We start from the raw sequence: 23,714 nt of genomic DNA, 5'->3' as shown, positions 1-23,714 counted from the left end.
AGTAGCTGGTACTATGAGCATGCACCACCACACTCGATCAACTATTTTACTTTTTGTACAGACAGGATTCTCACTATGTTGCCCATGCTGGTCTCAAATTCCTGAGCTCAAACAATCTACCCACCTTGGCCTCCCAAAGTGCTGGGATTACAGGTGTGAGCTACCTAGCCTGGTCAAGAAATGCTTCATTTAGCAGAAAAATAAATGTGTCGATGGGATCAAAGCGAGAGGTGCCAAATATTTTAAAATGGTTTTTGCATTAAATGAAATCTCTAAATGGTATCTGGAGACTAAAAGTAGTCTATTACCAATTATTGTTAGTAAATTACTACTACCATTTACTATTACTGTTATTGATAAGTAATGAAAATTTATCACTAGTTTCACATTTAATTTTGTATTTTAAATAAACTAAAATTTCAAGGCTAGTCAAGACTGAGTATCCTGAAACTAAGAAGAAAATCCTAGGGATTAACTACCTCTTATCTACAGTCAACATTCAATCACACATAATAGAGAACAAAAGAGGATAATGAAAAATGACTTTAAATGGTTCAAAGAAACATTGTCATTCATGATTTCCCATGCTCAGCTACTCTGTCCTTTCCAGACTGGGTAAGGGAACAGGTGACAAAGGACTTCTAACTTTCTATGGCCTATAAGGTCAAACAAGTTCTGGACACAGATCAGACGAGTAAATAAATATTAGAGGACATGAAGTGGATGAGATGGGCCTGGATTCTTGACTTTTTTTTTTTTTTTTTAAACAGAGATGGGAGCTCACTATGTTGCCCAGGCTGGTATTGAACTCCTGGACTCAAGTGACCCTCCCCACCTCAGTCTCCCAAAGTGCTGGGATTACAGGTGTGAGCCACCGCACCGCACCCAATTTGATTAATAAAACAAATGTGCCTTTGTCTCTGCTTTTTGGTAACAATGCTTAAGGCGTGATTATAACAGTTGAGAAAAATCAGCAGAATAAAGTAAGAATGCATTCTAAGCAGTATACTGATCTACAGAGAAATCACAACACTTTTTTTTTTTTTTTTTTTTTTTTTTTGAAACAGAGTCCTCCTCTGTTGTCCAGGCTGGAGTATAGTGACGTGCCACTTTGGCTCACTGCAACCTCCACCTCCTCAGTTCAAGTGATTCTCCTGCCTCAGCCTCCTGAGTAGCTGGGATTACAGGTGCATGCCACCATGCCTGGCTAATTTTTGTATTTTTAGTAGAGATGAGGTTTCACCATATTGGTCAGGCTGGTCTTGAACTCCTGACCTCAAGTGATCCACCTGCCTTGGCCTCCCAAAGTGCTAGGATTATAGGCGTGCACCACCATGTACCACATTTTTAATTGGTTACAAATTCTGGTTTAAAATAAGCTTTCACCCTAGACGCTGTGAATATTTAAAAATTGGTCAGGTGTAAAACAGTCCCTTTCGACCCTAGCAGAGACACACTTCAGGAGTTCTAACTAAAAAGGCTGGAGGATGGGCAGACGGGGCCAGCGACAGGTGGGGAAGAAAAGGAGGTAAAAGGTGGAATTGATAAAAGAAATTGGACAAATCCAACAAACTGCAGTTATGAGTTTGTTTTTAAGTGGTTGCTTACCTGCACTAAAGCCTGAACAGCATGAACTTGTCCAGCTATCCTTAAACTACCATCCCCTTCTCCACTACAGATGGAAGAATCAAAAGAACACGATGTTTCCATGTTGACAAGACAGTGCCGATTCCGAGCACTATACTCCACTAGATTTATCAGCAGACCTAAGCCCTTCAAAAATTTTAAAAGACACATATTATCAGAGATGAGTACTTAAAACAAACACAATATACACAATTTTTACTGGTAGCTAAAAAGCTGAATATCAATGTTCTACCATCTACAAAATGACTAAAAACCAGTAGTATGAAAGGACAAAAAGAAAAAAAAAGCAAAAAGACCGGGCACAGTGGCTCACGCCTGTAATTCCAGCACTTTGGGTGGCCAAGGTGGGTGGATCACTTGAGGCCAGGAATTCAAGACCAACCTGACAAACATGGGGAAACCCCATCTCTACTAAAAATACAAAAACAAGCCAGCTGTGGTGTTGGATGCCTGTAACCCCACCTACTTGGGAGGCTGAGGCAGGAGAATCGCTTGAACCCAGGAGATGGAGGTTGCAGTGAGCCAAGATTGTGTCACTGCACTCCAGCCTGGGAAAGAGGGTGAGTAAGACTCTGTCTCAAAAACAAAAAAAAAAACAAAAACAAAACACCAATTTTCCCAAAGAATCATTCCTTTAACTTTTAACCGCCACTTTTAGCTTTTGTACTTTTTATGTTTACATAGGGTCTTTCATGGCTTTCTTTTGCACAATAAGAAGTACATTCAGCCAGCCGCAGTGGCTCATACCTGTAATCCCACCACTTTGGGAGGTGGAGGCGGGAAGATCGCTTGAGGCCAGGAGTTTGAGACCAGCCTAGGCAACATGGCAAAACCCCGTCTCTACTAAAAATACAAAAATGAGTCAGGCATGGTGGCACACGCCTATAGTCCCAGCACCTGGAAGGCTGAGGCAGGAAGACTGCTTGAAACAGGGAGGCGGAGGTTGCAGTGAGCCAAGATGATGCCACTGTAGATTCCATCTCCAAAAAAAAAAAAAAAAAAAAGTATGTTCTTAAGGAAATTCATGAAAAAAACCCAAAATATATTAAAGGGTTAGTTCTTAAACCCAAACTAAGGTTAACATTTTGCACACCTTACTAGATATGATACTCATTTCTGAAAAAGTCATTTCCACTTACCAGCACTCGAATATCAAATCTCTGCTCCTGAGGTAGGTACTTTGGAACCTGAAGCACACAGTTCAGTGCTGTGCCTATGAGACCGTCCTGCTCTCCTGTTTTGGTGCTGCCCCACTCTGAAATAAGAAATGGATATAGGAAAGTGGTTATTGATTCTTCCTTAGAACACTAATAATGGAGATTTATTAACATGGACATTAACTTGGAATTGTACAGTCATTTCTCTATTGAAACATACTGTTGATACTTCCAGGTTAAGTTACTAGGCTTCTAAAAATACCAACTCTTAAAAGCAATTTAAACCTACACATGAATAAGTCAAGTACATTATGACAAATTAAAAAATCACTATCCTAAGAAAAGGAGAAACAAAAATAACTTGTTTTCACATGCAATATACATCTTTCAATGAGAAAGAAATGGAAAAAATCTTACCATTATCATTAGTTAAATTGAGCAACACCCCAATGATGGCCCTCATGCAGTCCTCCACTGCTTTGCCTACATGGTTAGTTACATTCTGGTGAGGCAGAGGCTTACTGTCAGCTAAGCATATGCTGTCCTCAGCACGGTTGTACTGTTGAATCAGTTCTTCACAATGCTGTAATGCTCTTAAAAGGAAATAAAATATAGACTATTATAGTAAATAATAATAGGTACACAGCAAATTTCTATTTACTTGAACCTAAAGGCTATCGGATGAAATTTCACTTTATTTTGGAAAAACCTGATACCTTAAAAAAAATTATCCAAGGAATGTTAAAATTAAAAACTCATGGCAGAAGTTTATAACTGTACTATCTACATTTACCACTAATAATCTCTTTATTTCCAAATTGTCTTGCATGTTATTGATCTCTCCAATATAAGAGACGGACAACAACCCTTTCTCAAACAGTGCAAATGATTAAAGACACTTCTGAGGTAGTAAATGTTATAACTACATAACAAATGTTAAAGTAAACACAAGTATTAAATATTTCATATGCATTAGAGTAAATCATTATTTTTATTATCTTAACTACCAACGTGACAATATAAATCATTATTTTTTAATTTAAGTTCATTCAAACTGACATGTCTCCTTGACAGTTATCCAAGGGGATGAGTTACATCCAAGGATTCTTAAGATTCTACCCCAAATAACAAGGAAATATAATTCCTAAATGGATCTAGTATTTCTAAAGACACTGTTTAAATCACCAAGTCCACTATTTTTATGTTTAATACAAACCAAGTAAGCTGCCTCTATCAGTTGATTCTTCATGCATTATATAACACACAAAATTAGAAACCGTATCTAATCTATGCCTAGTTGCCCTTTAAAACATACTGAGGAAATTCTGTGAAAGTTCTTAATATTTTACAACCACTTGGTCAGGAAGGTGTTCTTCACGTCTAACCTAAAATAATTTGTTCTTCTGGTATTGAATGCTGGTCAGGATTACCATACTGTCATTGGTAACTCAACTGTTTTTAGACTGGGCTAAACTCGGGCTTTGAAGATAAAAGGAGGTTCAGCATATGTTATTTAATCTTTCTGTAAGCTATCTCTGAATTGATTATGGTTTCTGCTGAAAAGCTTAAAAACCTAGAGATAAGTGCTCTTTTACAAACACTCAATTCTGACCTCTACTGCCACTTCCAAGACATGTGGCCTGATTTTCCTAATCACAACGAAAGAGCATCTGTCATATGAAATACTTCCTTTTACAAGGTACTTGTCAGAGGTTATGAAGTATACACAAGAGATATTTTTAAATCAGAAACAATATATACAATTTTTCTTGTCAATTTAAAAAAGAAAATGAAACCTGAAACATTTAACTTCAATAATCTTTGGTAAGGAAGGGTAAAAACATGGTAGCAAACAACCAGAATGCATGCGGTAAGAGCACTAAATATAGGCAAGGCACAGTGGCTCATGCCTGTAATCCCAACACTTTGGGAGGTCAAGGCAGAAGAATCACTTGAGCCCACAAGTTTGAGACCAGTCAGGACAACACAGCAAGACCCTGTATCTATTTAAAAAAAAAAAAAAAGGTGCTAAATGTATATAAAATAGGCCAGGCACAGTGGCTCACGTCTGTAATCCCAACACTTTGGGAGGCTGAGGCGGGCAGATCACCTGAGACCAGCCTGGTCAACATGGTGAAACCCCGTCTCTGCTAAAAATACAAAAATTAGCTGGGTATGGTGGCGCACACCTGTTGTCCCAGCTACTCGGAAGGCTGAGGCAGGAGAATTGCATGAACCTCGGAGGCGGGGGTTGCAGTGAACCAAGATCATGCCACTGTACTCCAGCCGGGGCTCAGAAAAAAAAATAAATAAAATAAAGATAAATAAAATATACAAATGAAAGATACAAAATGTACAAATCCAAGACAAAAAGGGAGATTTTAAAAACCTACAGATTAAGAAAATCTATTGAGACTAAAAATTTGAGACTATTGAAAATTAGAATATTGCCTAAACATAAAATAGTAGGCAACTAATAATGTGTGGTATGCAAATGGCATTGAGGTTATATTTTTTAAAAGAGTCCTTTTCTTTCAGACCTTATGTACTGAAGTATTTATGGATGAAATAATATCTGGATATGTTTCAAATAATACAGGAGAGGGAATGGATGGGGTTATAGATGGAAACCAGACTGGCCATGATTGATAATGTATACATTACAGTTTATTACACTATTTATATTTGAATTCCTCCAAAATAAGAGGTTAAAAAACAGATAAACTAGAGTAAGACTGCAATGGGCCTTTGATAAGGCTGACTTCAATAAGAAAGTTGTACATATATCTAAAGACAATAAGGAATCAGACATTTGAGAAATTAAAACTTTTTTCAAAGTAGCAATTTGGAGAAAGTTAACTCCAAGTGGTATTGTTCTGGATAGGCTAAAAGCCAGAGAACTAGGGCAGATATCAAGAACTAGGACAGAGATATCAGGAAGAGGCTGCTGTAATAAGATAAAACCAGGACTGGAGACATACTTGGGAATTTTACCTGCGCAGAGGTGACAGCATTAGCCTAATTGTGATGAAACGTGGGAAGAAAGAAATGTGGAATGGAAGAAGCTACATACAGATATGAAAAAACAGGTTTAAATAAAGTGCAGAAGAAGAGGGCTAGAAAACTCCATTTAAAACCAGAATGAGGAAAAATGCTTAGTATTTACTATATGCCAAGTACTGTTCTAGGCTTTGCATATTAACTAATTTAACTCATTAACATGTATCACAAATAAGATACAAAAGATACTTTTAAAGTCATTTAAATTTTAAAAATGTTTTTATATGTATTTTTAATATACACATATTTTAAATTGTAATAAAAATCCTAGGTGGGTTAGACACAATTATTATCCCCCCTTGTAAAGAGCTTGGTTTGTATATTACAAAAGTGATACAGCTGAAATTATCAAATTGGAATCCACATCTTCATTTTGAGTCCAAAATCTGTACTCTTCAAACTTTTGTTACACAATGTGAACTGATTCATAGAACTCAACAGAGTACTTCACAGAGGAAGCTAATCCAAATTTCTTTCATTTACGATCAAGCCAAATGTTTAAAATAAGTAATAATGTTAACTGTTAACTAATAAACAAAAAACTTACTTAGCTGATGAAACAATAAGTTGGGAATCTTTATATGCTATCAAGTAGCTTTGATTTTCGGGATTATGCACAGTTACCTAAAAGGGAAGAATATGAGATAACTGTGGCAATCCAAAACTTTCATTCATTCACACAACACCACATTCTGCCTGGGGCGTAAAAGATATAAAAATGAGGAAGAAACAGTTCTTGTTACCTAAGGAAATAATTTCACAAACCACAGGTTCCAGACGTAAAATAAGAAAGCTAATATTTTACGAAAAAATTAAGACATCACTGTTATAATTATTCATTCATAATTAACATATTCTACACTATATATTCACTGTAACAAATTGCCAAACACACTGAATGTCAGAAGAGAGCAGTCCTCAACTTACAAATAACGTAAAGTTCATAAGTAGATTCATTTAGAATACATTTTTACAAAGAAATATCTGTTATCTACTGTACCCAAAGCACTCTAGAAGACATATGGAGCGATTACAATTTAATCTAGCCAGGAGCTTTTAATTTATACTACACTATTTTCCCCACAGATTTATTTATTTTTTTTTTTGAGATAAAGTCTCACTCTGTCACCCAGGCTGGAGTGCAGTGGCCAGATCTCAGCTCACTGCAAGCTCCACCTCCTGGGTTCATGCCATTCTCCTGCCTCAGCCTCCCGAATAGATTGGACTACAGGCACCTGCCACCACACCCAGCTAATTTTTTGTATTTTTAGTGGAGACAGGGTTTCACCATGTTAGCCAGGATAGTCTCGATCTCCTGACCTCGTGATCAGCCCACCTCGGCCTCCCAAAGTGCTGGGATTACAGGCGTGAGCCACCGTGCCTGGCCTATTTTCCCCACAGATGTTTTTAAAATAACCTGGTGAACAAATCTATGCATGCTGAAATTAGCTGGCAGTATAAATTCTAATCTACACGGAACTGGGTTAAGTCCTTCATAAGAGTCAAAGAACAAAATATACTTACTGCAGTTCAACAGTATCATTCTCCAAAGCCAAATATTATGACAAGTCATGCCTATAAACAATCTAACTCAAATAAAAGTCAAATAAACAAAATGCTAATAATAATTTAAAAATAAAACTTGATTGCATTTCACTATTGTTATCTACAATGTAGTCAAGTAGAAATTCACATTAAGGAAATTCACATTAAGGAAAAAAAAGCTGGGCTTGGAGGGGCCCAGCAAGGTGTAATGCCTGTAATCCCAACACTTTGGGAGGCCAAAGCCAGCAGACCACTTGAGGCTAGGAGTTTGAGACCAGCCTGGCCAACATGGGGAAACCCTGACTCTACTAAAAATACAAAAATTGGAAGGGCATGATGGCACATGCCTATAATCCCAGTACTCAAGAGGTTGAGGCATGAAAATTGCTTGAACCCTAGAGGCAGAGATTGCAGTGAGCTGAGACAAGGCCACTGCATTCTAGCCTGGGTGACACAGCGAGACTCTGGCTCAAAAAATAATAATAAAAATAATAAAATCTTAAAAAAAGATTGGCATATATAAACAAACAAGCATAACATTTCATTTGCAGCAATAAGACAGGTACTCCTAAAATACAAAACTACTCATTTGGCTTGTTTATTAACAACTGGTTGCTCAAAAAACGTACTGCTATTTCTATCTGGATTAACAGAAGTGAACCCCCAGGGGTATATAAAATATTTCGCAGTCTCTCTCACACACACAATCACAATTAAGATTGAATAATTTTTGCCAAATAGTCATCCATACTTACACTTTCTAAAACTCGTAAACATCTCTCTGCTCCCCATAGTGAGGCTACCAGTTTCTCTTCATCCTCATCTCTACTTAAATGATCCACACATTCTTTTACTAGGTAAAAAAAAAACAAATGTAAGTTAGTATTTACCATCAATATTTACCAACAGAATACTTTTAGCTAACATTAGAAGCCATCTGTACACACGCTATGAACATGCTGGAACCTCTCTGAACATTTTTTATTCTAGGTTTCATACTGTGAGATTCTGAAATATATCATACTCTGTAATTATTTTGTTTCCATAATTCCCCAATATCAAAATGTTAATGGCCTTTTTTCTTTCTTTTTTGAGACAGAGTTTCACTCTTGTTGCCCAGGCTGGAGTGCAACGGCACAATCTCAGCTCACTGCAACCTCCACTTTCCATGTTCAAGCAATTCTCCTGCCTCAGCCTCCCAAGTAGCTGGGATTACAAGCATGCACCACCACGCCTGGCTAGTTTTGTACTTTTAGTAGAGAAGGGGTTTCTCCATGTGGGTCAGGCTGGTTTCAAAATCCTGACCTCAGGTGATCCGCCCGCCTTGGCCTCCCAAAGTGCTGGGATGACAGGCGTGAGCCACCGCGCCCGGCCAGTTGCTTCTTTAAATGTTAGAAATTTGCAGGATGCTACTAAAAAAAAAATAGACATTTCCAAACGGATACAATTATTTTTTGAAGTATGTCAATGGAGTATTTTCTTCAGGCTTTAAATAATATATAAAAACATTATAAATGTGAATATCATACCTTTATCTACAATATGATCCAGACCACCCAAAAGCCGGAGTTCTTCTTTAAACCAGTCTCCTGCTCGTTTAGAAGTAAGGGACAATAATGTCTCCATAGCTAAATGCCCAGTCTAAAAACCAGAAGCATCATTAATGAATATTAACTTTCAGCAATAAGTCTAGAAATTGTTTCTTTACAAAACTTTACTGCATGCTACATGTAGTTTTTTAATACTACTTTTATACATAAAATTGAACTAATTTTCAATTTTATCAGAACAGTCTACATTGAACAAATTTAACCAGCTTTTCATAGAGAAAATGTGCTATTAGTCTATCATTTGTCAGTTTAGTATTATACATATATATAGGTTCTCTTATTTCTATAGTATAGAGGTCAAGTGTGGAACTGCTAAGTCAAAGGGTACATGTATTTTTTAACTGTAAATCAATATTGGATTAATTTACCACAATGGATTTAACAAGTAACACTCTCAGGAGCAAAGTCAGTTGCCCTGAATCTTCAAAAGCACAAGTTATCACTTAACATTTTTGTTTGAGGACACAAAATGGTAACATATTGCTTTTGTTTGTATTTTTACAACTACAATAACCTTGAACAGTTTTTCACATATTATGTCTCTAATATGAGACTCCTGTTCATTATTCTTTCCATATTTTCCTGCAAGACTGATTGTCTTTTCTTATTATTCGGTGTATTTTGTCTATTCTGCATACAAATCTTTTGTTCATTTTAGTGTTGCAGACTGACTAGTTTTAAAGGGCATACTGCAGGCTTAGCAGCTCAGATATTCATCACGTGGCCATGATGACAAAACTGTATACAAATAATGCTTTAGGACCACCACCTTCTGGTACAAAAGCTAACAGCCACATTCACAATCTGAGTAAAGTTTTTATTGCTCTTTATTTCACTTTGGCTGTTGTTTTTCTTTTTAAAGCAGACAGCCACTTCCCAACAAAGAGCAATTTGGTTCCTGCTGTAATAAAGGAACTTCAGCAGAAAAAAAGAAACGCTCTTTAACTAGCAAAGACTGACAAGATCTGATTTTTCTCCCTAAATTTCTCCCTTTCGAAAGATGATAGTTTACATTATCAGGTCTATTTGAAAACTGCACAAAAATTAGATATTTAGAAACGCAAACAACAGATATTACCAGTGAAAACCTTAGGACTGCACATTTAGAAGAGATCTAAAATATTTTAATCTACTTCTTTTTAAAAAGTTGCTCTCGGCCAGGTGTGGTGGCTCACGCCTGTAATCCCAACACTTTGGGAGACCGAGGCGGGCCGATCACCTGAGGTCAGGAGTTCAAGACCAGCCTGGCCAACATGGTAAAACCCCATCTCTACTAAAAATAGAAAACTTGGCTGGGCGTGGTGGTGGGCGCCTGTAATCCCAGCTACTCAGGAGGCTAAAGCAGGAAGAATTGCTTGAATCCAGGAGGCCAAGGTTGCAGCGAGCCAAAATTTGTGCCACTACACTCCAGCCTGGCCGACAAAGTGAGACTCTGTCTCAAAAAAAAGAAAAGTTCTCCAAGGTGACAAATACAGAACTAGAATCCAATACCACAAAAAACAGATTCAATTGTGCCCATTTTTCATTCTGTCCCTCAAAGAGTAATTTAGATTGGTTCGGGTGTGTTAATTCATGAGTCATACCGGCAAAGCTGAAGCCTAATGAGGCATTCTTTGTTTGGAAGAAAGGTGACAGTAATGTGATATTAATAATTAAAACTCAAGTCTTTTTAGTAAGTTTTGGTTTTGTTTCTATTGGCATAAAAAGGATTCTTTGATATTTTAGGCTATATTCAGTATACTATAAGCTAGCATTTAAAAACAGCCTACTATTCAAGCATTTTATTTGAAAACTGGAATAGTCCTCAGAGTTAAAGCACAGTCAAATCACTAATCAGAAGATAAGAGCAACAGGCCGCAAGGTGGCTCACACCTGTAATCCTAGCACTTTGGGAAGCTGAGGCACAAGGGTCACTTGAACCCAAGAGGCGGAGGTTGCAGTGAGCTGAGATCGCGATACTGCACTCCAGCCAGGTTGACAGAGCCAGAGTTTCAAGGCAGTGCGGGGGAGCCCCCAGGCAGGTCCTTCAGAAGGTATTCTAGGTCAAGGCATTGTTATCACAGGAGATGACACCTCCATGCAAGTTTTACTGCCCCTAAAACCTTCCAATGGGACAAGATATGGAGGTGGAAGACAGTCATATTGATAATCTTGACCCTGGGTGGACCTAGGTTAACGTGTGTGTGTCGTCTTCATTTTTAACAAAAAAATTTTTTTTTTTTTTTTTTTTTTTGAGACAGAGTCTCGCTCTGCCGCCCAGGCTGGAGTGCTATGGCCGGATCTCAGCTCACTGCAAGCTCCGCCTCCCGGGTTTACGCCATTCTCCTGCCTCAGCCTCCCGAGTAGCTGGGACTATAGGCGACCGCCACCTCGCCCGGCTAGTTTTTTGTATTTTTTTTAGCAGAGACGGGGTTTCACCATGTTAGCCAGGATGGTCTCGATCTCCTGACCTTGTGATCCGCCCGTCTCAGCCTCCCAAAGTGCTGGGATTACAGGCTTGAGCCACCGCGCCCGGCCAAAAAAAGTTTTACAAGTTAAAAAATAATAATTTTAAAAGCAGAAAAAAGCTCACAGAATATTTTTGTAGATCTATAAAATTTGTGTTTTAAGCTAAGTGTTATTATAAAAGAGTCAAGAGTTAAACTTAGGGGAGCCAGAGTGTATGGTGTTTATCAAGTCTGTAGCAGTGTGCAATAATGTCCTAGGCCTTCACATTCACTCATCACTCACTCACTGACTTACACAGAGCAACTTCCAGTCCTGCAAGCTCTACTCATGGTAAGTGTCCATATAGGTGTATCTTTTTAAACCTTTTATATCATATTTTTACTGTACCTTTTTTATGTTTAGATGCACAAATTTTACCACCATTGTGTTCCAACTGCCTTCAGTGTTCAATATAGTAACATGCTATACAGGTTTGCACCCTAAAAGCAACAGGCTTTTACCACATAGTCGAGATGTGTGGTAGGTTATAACTTCTAGGTCTGTGTTAAGTACACTCTGATGTTCACAAAACAACAAAATCACCTAACGATGCATTTTTAGAACATATCTGTCATGAAGCAAAGCATGACTGTATTACTATTTTAAATTCTCTTTTCATGGCACATCAGCAATACCAATATATTCAAGAAATTAAGCAACTAGGAACAAAACTAATGTGTAGAGGATATTCATTGTACAAAACAACATACTAAATCTACTGTACAATTTAAAACAAAAATATTCAAGAATAGCTAACATTAGTGGGGAAAAAGAGGAATCCTAAAATTGACAACTGTGCTCTGGCTTAATCATATGAGTAAACTATTTAATACAGTGTAGGAAAGTTTCTATTCTGGTAAATATCATCCTAATAAACTCAACAAAATATAAGACAAATCCAATTATCAAGTTTATCATGTTATTTAACAGCATACCTGAAATGAATCTAAATGTTGAATACAGACAAAAAAATAAAGGCACATTCATCCAACTATGCAGGCAAATAAAAATTATAGGCTCAAATTTATTCTTTTATAGCATGAAAAAATTAGTAGACATTGTAAAAATATAGAAGTAAATAAAAATTACAAATATTTCAGACAGGCGCAGTGGCTCATGTCTGTAATCCCAGGAAGGCTGAGGAGGGCAGGTCAGCCGAGGTCAGGAGTTTGAGACCAGCTTGGCCAACATAGCAAAACCCCGTCTCTACTAAAAATACAAGAAAATTAGCTGGGTGTGATGGCACACGCCTATAATCCCAGCTATTCAAGAGGCTGACGCACAACAATCGCTTGAACCGAGGAGGCAGAGGCTGCAGTGAGACGAGATCACACCACTGCACTCTGGCCTGGGCGACAGGAGCAAGACTTCGTGATTTGCCATCTGAGCAAACCACCTCTCTCCACAATCTTATAAAGTGAAAATTACTGAATACATGTCAGTTTTGTATCTTGCTGTTTAGAGTTAAATTGCTCTCCCATCCTCCACCGTAACCAGAATGTATTACCACCTCTACCTTAATTAAAATAGAGAATGGAGTAAGAGCCTTAAGTCACATCTGCCTAGCACAAAGCATCCTACAAATTTTTGTGGCAAATGCTGCAGTCTTCAGTTAAGTAGGTGTGGAGACACTGGCCTTTTTTCTTTTCTTTTCTCTTTTTTTTTGGAGACACAGTCTTGCTCTGTTGCCCAGGATGGAGTGCAGTGGCGCCAATCTCAGCTCACTGAAACCTCCACCTTGCCTCTTAGGTTCCAGGTTCAATAAATTCTTGTGCCTCAGACTCCCAAGTAGCTGGGAATACAGGCACCCACCACCATGCACAGCTAATTTTTGTATTTTTAGTAAAGACCGGGTTTCACCATACTGGCCAGACTGGTCTCGAACTCCTGGTCTCTGGTGAGCCACCTGCCTCGGACTTCCAAAGTGCTGGGATTATAGGCATGAGACACACCGCCCAGCCTGGCTTCTGATTAATTAACATCTGTTTGGGAAAGCCTCTAAAATTTCCAGTTTACCCATTGTTCCTTGTGTAAAATCAGGTACTTACTGTATATCCTACCCTTACGTCAAACAACCCTGGTGTACTTCAACAGCCCTATACATCCATTCTGAATTACGCTTTCCATATAGCATATAAACCATGGATGTGGGGTGTAATGGCATGGGAATCCCGAGATACAGATATGGCTTTTGTTCGTAAGTCTCTATTAAATGTTTCTTTCTAAAACACTGGATTTGTCAGACTCTTCAGCCTCTCAGCTTCCTTGGACTTTGGGGGTACGTTTGCACAGACTCGTCCACTGTGAACCAGTAGACAATAACCAATGTTTATATAGTTTTGATGCTGGAAATGTCTGAAAACCAGGTTACTTTATAATAAACATTCTTTTTGTTTGTTTTCAAAATCACAGGCCAATTATCTTCTACTGGCCTAGAAACCATTGGAACATTATTGATTCTACAAGTAAAAAGTCAGAAGAAAGCAGAACTGAACTAAAGCAAAAATGGAATAGCCATCTCACACATGGGGCATCGTGATGAGCATTAAGAGCAGCTACTGGCCATGACTAAATTATAAGGCACACCACCTCAGGGGAGGCGAGGTGCCTAGGAATCTTCCTTGTCGTGTCTTCAGGGTTCTTCAAGTCCCATGAAGCAGTTAGACACCCTGAGGTACTCTGGAATAAATAGATGCTTGCCCATTGAAAATGGCAGTTATGGCAGGGGTGGTGGCTCACGCCTGTAATCCTAACACTTTGAGAGGCTGAGGGGAGATCGCTTGAGCCCAGGAGTTCAAAACCACCCTGGGCAACATGGAGAAAACCCCACCTCTACTAAAAATACAAAAGTTAGCCAGATATGGTGGTATACACCTGTAGTCCCAGCTACTTGGCGCGCTGAGGTGGGAGGATCACTTTAGCCTAGGGGTTTGAGGCTGCAATGAGCTATGACTGTACCACTGCACTCCAGCCTGGGAAACAGAGCAAGACCCTGTCTCAAAAAATAATTATTACTATTATTATAAAATAAAAAAAAAGAAAATGGCAGATGTAAATCCTCTGAACCTTTTATTCCTGAAATCCATGGAGAATAAGAATTCAAATTCCTAATAGCCTAAATGTAGTTTCTACCCTTTTTTTTGAGACAATCTCACTCCGCCACCCAGGATGGAGTGCAGGGGCGGGTACAACCTCAGCTCGCTGTACCCTAAAACTCCCTTGGCTGAGGATATTCCCCCAACCTAAGCCTCCTGAGTAGCTGGGACTACAGGTGCACACCACCATATCTGGCTAACTTTTTTGTATTTTCTGTAGAGCTGGGGTTTCCCTGTGTCACCCAAGCTGGACCCAAACTCCCAGGTTCAAGCAATCCACCTGCTTAGGCCTCTCAAAATGCTGGTTATTACAGGCATGAGCCACTGTGCCCGGCCCATTTTTTCCTTAAAAAATAAAAAATAAAGAGAAAAGGATTAGAAAAAATGCAACAGAAAATGTAACTATTTACTGGGCAACAAGCCTAAATACAGATAAACTAGTTTAGGAAGTTCAGGCAAGGAAGGAAAATATGCTCAGATCTAAACCTAAGAAATTTGCCAAACTGTAATACCAAGGTAAGAGTTAAAATAATTTGCCCACAGTCACAGAGCTACTGCAACTAATCAAAGACTTTATGAAAGTAATTCTCATCTTAAAAGGAAGGAAGAAGGAACCCACCGTTATATTTTCTAGATCAAGATGCTTGTTGTGTACAGTTTCACAGAGCCTTCGGATTTTTTCTTTAATTTTGTTCATATCTTTTTCATTCAGTAGCTTGGCTGACGAAGCATCTTGTTCCAGTTCCAAAAGTCGAATCATTAGATCTAAGCTAGCTCTATCAAGATCCATGTTCAAACGATCTCTACTCAGTATATACATGAGGGCAGCTGTACAGAGGGACAGATTCTTCAACAGGCCAAAAAAAGGAAAAGAAAAAAAAAGTTCATGTAAGCAACTCCTGACATCTCAGGAAATAAGATGGTTAATGACTTTTGTTTACAAGTTAGAACGCTTAAAACTTATATTACTAACCATATTGGAAACTTCAAAAATGTTATTCAGTGGTCCCTCTAAAAATATTCTTTTTTTTTTTTTTTTTGAGATGGAGTCTCGCTCTGTTGCCCAGGTTGGAGTGCAGTGGTGCAATATTGGCTCACTGCAGCCTCCACCTTCTGAGTTCACGTCATTCTCTTGCCTCAGCCTCCTGAGTAGCTGGGACTACAGGCGTGCACCACCATGCCCAGCTTATTTTTTGAATTTTTTTTTAGTAGAGACGGGGTTTCACCGTGTTAGCCAGGATGGTCTTGATCTCCTGACCTCGTGATCCGCCCAGCTCGGCCTCCCAAAGTGTCGGGATTACAGGTGTGAGCCACCACACCTGGCCCCCCTCTAAAAATATTCTGAAGAAACATGTTTAAAAAATTAAACGCTGTTGCTTAAAATTTTCCTTTCAATGGATCCTCCATACATGAATGCCTGATAGCTATAAGAATATAAGCTGAGTTACATATTTATTTGGCTATTCTGTGCTACATGAAGAGTTTATAGAACATTTTTACAGATATGTGTGTGTGAGTATATATATATATATATAAATTCTATTATGACATACCTCATTTTTTTTCTTTTTGAGACAAGGTTTCACTTTGTCATCCAGACTAGACTGCAGTGGCACCATATCAGCTCACTGAAGCCTTGTCTGTCTGGACTCAAGCAATCCTCCCCACTTCAGCCTCCCAAGTACCTGGGACAATCGGCAGATGCCACCATGCCCAGCTGACTTTTTTCTATTTTTTTGTAGATGGGGTTTCACCATGTTGCTGAGGCTGGTCCTGAACACCTGAGGTCAAGTGATACACCCACTTTGGCCTCTCAAAGTGGTAAGATTACAGGCGTGACCCACCACGCCCAGCCTATTCTTTATGACATAGTAGTCATATTTCAGTTTAAAATCAATAATTTAAATAATAATTTTAAATCTATATCAAACCCTTAACACATTTTTTCCCCTGGAAAACACAGCTGTGTTTACATCTGTATATAAACCCAGGATGCTGAAATACACGTATTTGGATTTCTTTAAAATAAAACAATCGCTAGGCGTGGTGGCTCACACCTGTAATCCCAGCACTTTGGGAGGCTGAGGCGGGCAGATCACCTGAGGTAAGGTGATCGAGATCAACCTGGTAACATGGTGAAACCTCGTCTCTATTAAAAATACAAAAATTAGGCTGGGCGCAGTGGCTCACGTCTGTTAATCCCAGCACTTTGGGAGGCTGGGGCAGGCAGATCACCTAAGGTCGGGAGTTCAAGACCAGCCTGGCCAACATGATGAAACCCCGTCTCTACTAAAAATACAAAAAAATTAGCTGGGCATGGTGACGCTCGTCTGTAATCCCAGCTACTCGGGAGGCTGAGGCAGGACAATCACTTGAACCCGGGAGGCGGAGGCTGCAGTGAGCTGAGATCGTGTCACTGCACTCCAGCCTGGGTGACAGAGTGAGACTCTGTCTCAAAATAAATAAAATAAAATAAATAAATAAAATAAAAAATAAAATAAAACAAAACAAAATAAAATACAAAAACTAGCCTGGCATAGTGGCAGGAGCCTGTAGTGCCAGTTACTTGAGAGGGTGAGTTGGGAGGATCGCTTAAAAAAATAAAATAAACCAATCAAGTCTGGTTGAACCAAATAATTTTTTAAATCATTAACAAAATGTCTCAAAATCACTCAGATCAGGTAGTTAAATCAGCACACTCTACTTTTTTTTTTTTTTTGAGAGGGAGTCTTGCTCTGTCGCCCAGGCTGGAGTGCAGTGGCATGATCTCGGCTCACTGCAACCTCCACCTCCTGGGTTCCAGCAGTTCTTGTGCCTCGGCCTCCTGAGTAGCTGGGATTACAGGCACGCACCATCACGCCCAGGTAATTTTTTGTATTTAATAGAGATGGGGTTTCACCATGTTGCCCAGGCTGGTCTCAAACTCCTGAGCTCAGGCAATCTGCCCATCTCAGCCTCCCAAAGTGCTAGGATTATAGGCGTGAGCCACCGCACCTGGCCAGGACACTCTACTAACACAAGCTAAAAATACTGAAGGTGAAATATTCTAGATAAATGTGAATACAAAAAAAAGGTCTTACATGTGGGATATCCCAACACTTGAGATATTCTGTACTTACACTTATTTCAATATACAGAAAATGCAACTATCTAAAGATTTAAACTTTGAGCCCCCGGAAGCAGAGAAGCATCAGACCAGGTGTCTGATTAAATGTTTATACAGCAAATTATTTTTGGAAAATAGGATGCCATAGTAAAGGCCATTGGGGATCCACTGCCCTTAAAATCACACACAATAATGTCTAAGTTCACTGTTAACTGCATAATAAAGCAAATTCTATTTTTTGTTTGTTTTTAAGAGATGAGGTTTCACTAGGTTTCCCAAAATGGATCTGAACTCCTGGGCTCAAGAGATCCTCCCACCTTAGTCTCCAGAGTAGCTGGGACTTATAAATGCACACCACCTTGCCTAGCGACAAACTAACTTCTTTTAAGACAGAATTTTGCTCTGTCTCCCAGGCTGGAGTGCAGTGGTACGACCTTGGATCTCTGCAACCTCCATGTCCCAGGTTCAAGCGATTCTCCTGCCTCAGCCTCCCGAGCAGCTGGGACTACAGGTGCATGCCACCACGCCTGGCTAATTTTTATATTTTTAGTAGAGTCGGGGTTTCATCATGTTGGCCAGGCTGGTCTCAAGCTCCTGACCTCAAGTGATCCACCTGCCTCAGCCTCCCAAAGTGCTGAGATTACAGGTGTGAGTCACCATGCCCGGCTAACGAACTAACTTCTTAGTTCTCACTTTTTCTCCATTATTATTTTGTATCTGCTACAACTGAGTAAAGGAGTTATGCTCACTCAGGGTTAAGTGCATTACTTTAGGTTTCCTAAGATGCAGGTTTTTGGGGGTTTTTTTTGAGAGGGAGTCTTGCTCTGTCGCCCAGACTGGAGTGCAGTGGTGCAATCTCGGTTCACTGCAACCTCCACCTCCCAGGTTCAAGCAATTATCCTGCCTCAACCTCCCAAGTAGCTGGGATTACAGGTGCCCACCACCATGTCCAGCTAATTTTTTATATTTTTAGTAGAGTTGGGGTTTTGCCATGTTGGCCAGGCTGATCTCAAACTCGTAACCTGAGGTGATCCGCCCACTCTGGCCTCCCAAAGTGCTGGGATTACAGGCATGAGCCATTGCACCCAGCCCAGAAGATGCAGTATTAAATTATTTATCACCTAACCTGTATTTAGAACATAATTTCTTTAACAAAAATACAGTAAGGCCATCTCAAACTACTACTAATGATAATAATTAGCAATGATGGTTACTGTCTTCTAATTTTAGAAAATGTTAAACCTAATAACTTTTGTTATTATGTTTATTATTAAGCAAAAGCATCAAAGGCAAGGAAAATGAAGAATTTATTCCTTATCACAATGAGGCCATGTGAGGCCATGTTCTAGATTCAACACTGGACAAAAATGTTTCTAAAAAATTAGGGCTGCATTTCTGAACCAGTTTTTTTCCATTCATTAGTATCAAATAATATTAAAAGATTCTTCTCAGTGCTTTCTGATTATAGAGAATATCATGCTTACAGAATTCAGTATCAATATACTACGTCAGCTAAGATAACAAAATACAATTTTAATAGTATAAAATGACAAGTTAAGAAAAAATGTTTTCATGAGAAAATAAGTATTAAGCAAAAACTTCTGGCCATAAGCACTACAAATTTAGCAAATAAAATGAACTCAATCTGTAATTAGGATATATTTACAGACTATTCAGTGAAGATATTTTTTGATAGCCAAATAGACTAGTAGTTTTCAATATAAGGCTTCTCAATCTCGGAAACTTAAAAATACCTGATGGTGCTGGGAATCATCCAAGGTTTTAAAGACCATTGCTACCATCCCATGTGCTCTCAGGTGCATTCGAAAACTGGGCATGGCACATTTAGTAGCCAAGCTAATAACACTACAAGAAAATAGAGTAGGTTAGGGGGACTGGAAACAGCTAGTACATTAGTTTTTAGTTTGTGTAATACCAAAACCAGCAAATAGGAAGGGGGTAAAAGGGTCAAAGCACTGCCCATATATGATCACAATATAAAAACCATAGGCAAAACACACTATTAAAAACATACTGATGCCTAGTGCATGATTAGGTACACTGTATTTTTAAAAAATAACGTAACTGTCTTTAGTGCATTCCTTACATTACTACTACCATTAAAAGCTTAAAATCTGAACTGCCTTTCATAATACTTCTGATAAAAATTATATTTGATTGGATATACTACAAATGACTGAAAAATTCAATCAAAATTATAGTATTCAATCCATTAGGAAATACAAAAGATCATCTTTTTATTTTGAGCATTTGGGTGCAAATGTAAGCACTCAGATCACAATATGCTTAAATAAATCTAATTTATTACTTGAACATCAGAGGTAAAAAGAACTTAAAATATCTTTTTAAAAAGTTATTTACTTTATTTCTTTCTGCTATTTCTTTCTTTCTTTTTTTGGAGACAGGGCCTCACCTCACTCTATCATCCAGGCTGGAGTGCAGTGGCATGATCACAGGCTCAAGCCACCCTGCCACCTCAGCCTCCCAAGTAGCTGGAACTATAGGCATATGCCACCATGACTCGTTAATTTTTTATTTTTTGTAGACATGGGGTCTCACTATGTTGTCCAAGATGGTCTCGAACTCTTGGACACACACGATCCTCCCAACTTGGCTTCCCAAAATGCTGGGATTACAGGTATGAGCCACCATACAGGGCAAAAAGATGCTTTAGCATAATGCTTTTTTTTTTTTTTTTTAAGCACTTGAAAACTGAAGCCTATGCTATGCTAAAAAGGCTCTCACCACCCAGCTTTCCCTCTATCATGTAGAATCAAATTCTTTCTAAAGAAATGGATAGCATTTTAACATATCACTGGCTATATATTCTCTCCATCATAACAAAATAAAAAATGTTTGGCTTTTTGGACAACATCTAGTTGAAAAAATTTAATACAGCATGCACATAATTATAAAATATAAAAATAAGATCTTACCTAAGGCAACGTGTGTTTAGAGGCTGAGTGCTCTTTAAGCCACTTAACAAGTACTCAATGTCATCAGTGAACTCTTGATTTTCACCAAATTCTACGACATCATTGAAGTGCTTCACGTGCTGAACAACAGTATATAACTGCCAAGAAAAAAAAAAAGTTCACCCCTTTTTAACTAGGAACTAGCATATCTAAAACAATGGGCTCACTGTACTTTACATAAGTGCATAAAATAGTTCCTTAGATGGCAACAAAAATATTTTTAGAACAATGATGATGGTAGGACAAAAGAAGTTTGTGGTTCAAAACTGAGTATCAGTATACTGATACTTGCTGAAGATATTAAAAGGCTAAATGTTACATACAAAAATCTATCAACATGCAGTAAACACTGTATATGGCTGCTTACTTCTTTGTCTTCTCGTCTGCATTTCAGTGCAGTAACTATATCTTGGTAGGGCTGAGTAGGTATTGTCACAGTTTTTATCACTTTGGATGGTGGCGCAGGAGCCTTAAAAACTCCATCATCTTTTTGATTTGGTTCCTTTGAAGACAGCCTCACCTATTAATAAAGGTATTAAATTAGTTGTTCTAAATAAATATATAAAAATAGGAACATCTCATCTATCTGGCAAATTCAGCTTCCAAAAAAAGTAAATAAAGCTTTTCAAAAAGCGGGGAGCAGGGAGGCCTCTCAAAGGTCTTTAGAAATACTTTGAATTCCATGCACTAACAGGTAAGACATATGTATGTCTGCACACAGAAGAACCACTCAAGGATTCCTTCTGGTCTTTTTTAAACTTTTTATTTCACACAATTTGTCGTTTGTCTCTAGTACCATTAGAAAGACTAAAGAACCACAATTGCATGCAAAAATAGCTTTCATAAGCAGAAAAGGACAGGACAGAAAAACTAGACAGAGTCAAAAGAATTTTAATAGCACAAGAGTGTGAAGTAGTTTAGGGTAGAAACAAATAGCTATAACAGAAGCATGCTATATCACTACTAATATGCAAAATGATTTCTTTATACTGTCGAAAGGAGTCTAATCAGTTTAAGAAAACAGGGAACTGCACATTATACTTTAGAAAGACTTTACCCCCAAATTTCTTGTTGTTATAAAGAACTAATTTACTTGATAACTCCAGATGAGTGAAGCTTTACTGTTAACCTAGAAATCATGTATGATATTACCAGTCATTCTGGAGAAAGTAAGTTGCTAAGAATCTTTTTCCTAATGTTTTGGATTGAAAAGTATTACTGGAATACAGGAAGAGATTTGCCTCTGAAAAGCAAATTAAGCACTGAAAGCCACTTAGAAATACATACAGGATGTAATATACAATATAGCTCTTATACAAACATCAAATATGGACAATCTTGCTCTTAAACACTAAATACTATAAATTCCATGAAATGTGGGTCATGAGTAACAAGAGCCTTATTTTTTATGGCTTTCATTGTTTAACCTAGCAGCACTAGAATTTCTGCTATCTTACTGACAATCCTCAGTTTTCCAATGAATTAAACTGCAACTACTAAGTTTCAGTAAAGAAAGCCAAAATAAACCGTTAAATAGAAAAGTCAAAGATTTACAAATTATGAATTAAAAGAGTAATTGTTTAAATTACAGCTTATTAAAAAACACAAAATAAATAAGTACAGTTCACTTACTGTGACACTCTGAGGTTTTACTACTGGTGGCCCAGGCAGTTCTTCTGAATCGGGATGATTCCAATGTCTGGCATTATATACAGCTTTTGTGGGTGACTAGAGAAATGAGAGAAAGATCAACTGCTTCCATCCTTATAAAAGACTCTCAATAAACTAAAAATCATAAAGAATAATTTATATGCATAAACATGTCCTAGAAACAGCAGGATGGATACTATCTGGGAATAGTCCCACCATAGTTCCTATTCTCATGTCTATGGCAAATATAATCTCTGTAGTACTAGGTCACAAAATCAGTAACTATGCTCTGTGCAACTATGACTAACCAAGAAAAGATGGCACTTGAAAGTAAACGTAGGCCGGACGCAGCGGCTCATGCCTGTAATCCTAGCACTTTGGGAGGCCAAGGCGGCTCACTTGAGGTCAGGAGTTTGAGACGAGCCTGGCCAATATAGTGAAACCCCGTCTCTACTAAAAATTAAAAAAACTAGCTGGGCGTGGTGGCAGGCATCTGTAATCCCAGCTACTTGGGAGGCTGAGGCAGGAGAATCACCTGAACCCAGAGGCAGAGGTTGCAGTGAGCTGAGACTGAATCACTGCACTCCAGCCTGGGTGACAGAGTGAGATTCCGTCTCAAAAAAAAAAAAAAAAAATAGTAAACCTCTTGCTAGGCTTACTGACTAAGTAATCAACACATTTAACTCAACATGGGCTGGGCATGCCGGCTCATGCCTGTAATTCCAACACTTTGGGAGAGTGAGGCAGGAGGATCACTTGAGCCCAGGAGTTCAACACCAACCTGGGTGACAAAGCAAGACCCCATCTCAAAAAAATTTTAAAAATAGTAATGATGATAATAATAATAGTTCAACGTGTTCTGTACTAAAAGGTTATTCTTCCTACTACCAATTCATGCCTCACAACATTCCAACAATGAGAATCCAGCAGTTTATGACAGATAATGCACTCATTTAAAGCAAACCACTGCAGTCAGATGTGTGCCACCACTCAAGAGTTCTCAAATTTTATCAAGGTAAATATAATACATATACCACATATTCCAAGACACAGTGGGATCCAAGAAAGTACCATGTAAAAACATACATGATTTCTGCAGCAAAATGTCACACTAAGCAGGACAAGGATGTAAAGTCCCTCACATCAATTCAGGTTATTGTGCTGCCCCATCAATTTACTTAAACTTATAGGGGAGGATTTTCAGTTTTAACACTGAATTTCAGAATTGAGAATAAATGACAGTAAACCTACAAAATCAAATCAAGTAAAAGAACAAAACCCTCACTTTCAAGAGAAAACTGCATAATTACAACGACTGACAAGATAGAAAGGTAACACCTCATTCTATCCTCTACAAATGT

The 23,714-nt window shown here is 38.4% G+C and overlaps 1 protein-coding gene across 3 annotated transcripts in view; it reads right to left on the bottom strand.

Moving 5' to 3' along the window:
* The window catches only part of WAPL (WAPL cohesin release factor), an 86,586-nt gene that overhangs the window by 14,424 nt on the left and 48,448 nt on the right, over positions 1-23,714 (bottom strand). For 2 of the 3 annotated variants that reach the window (XM_030940696.1, XM_030940697.1), the window contains exons 5-15: positions 22,336-22,431; positions 21,071-21,223; positions 20,665-20,801; positions 19,462-19,573; positions 15,221-15,448; positions 8,939-9,050; positions 8,165-8,262; positions 6,412-6,488; positions 3,222-3,397; positions 2,787-2,902; positions 1,609-1,773 (exon numbers count right to left, since the gene is read on the bottom strand). In XM_030940696.1, coding sequence (XP_030796556.1) covers positions 1,609-1,773; positions 2,787-2,902; positions 3,222-3,397; positions 6,412-6,488; positions 8,165-8,262; positions 8,939-9,050; positions 15,221-15,448; positions 19,462-19,573; positions 20,665-20,801; positions 21,071-21,223; positions 22,336-22,431 — 1,470 coding nt within the window. The remainder of the gene's footprint in view (positions 1-1,608; positions 1,774-2,786; positions 2,903-3,221; positions 3,398-6,411; positions 6,489-8,164; positions 8,263-8,938; positions 9,051-15,220; positions 15,449-19,461; positions 19,574-20,664; positions 20,802-21,070; positions 21,224-22,335; positions 22,432-23,714) is intronic. The other variant, XM_030940698.1, reaches the window with a different exon arrangement.

This window comes from Rhinopithecus roxellana, chromosome 11 (assembly GCF_007565055.1).
Source record: "Rhinopithecus roxellana isolate Shanxi Qingling chromosome 11, ASM756505v1, whole genome shotgun sequence".
Lineage (NCBI taxonomy): Eukaryota > Metazoa > Chordata > Mammalia > Primates > Cercopithecidae > Rhinopithecus > Rhinopithecus roxellana.
The sequence above is the reverse complement of the archived record's forward strand: the minus strand, read 5'-3'. Positions and strand labels throughout refer to the sequence as shown.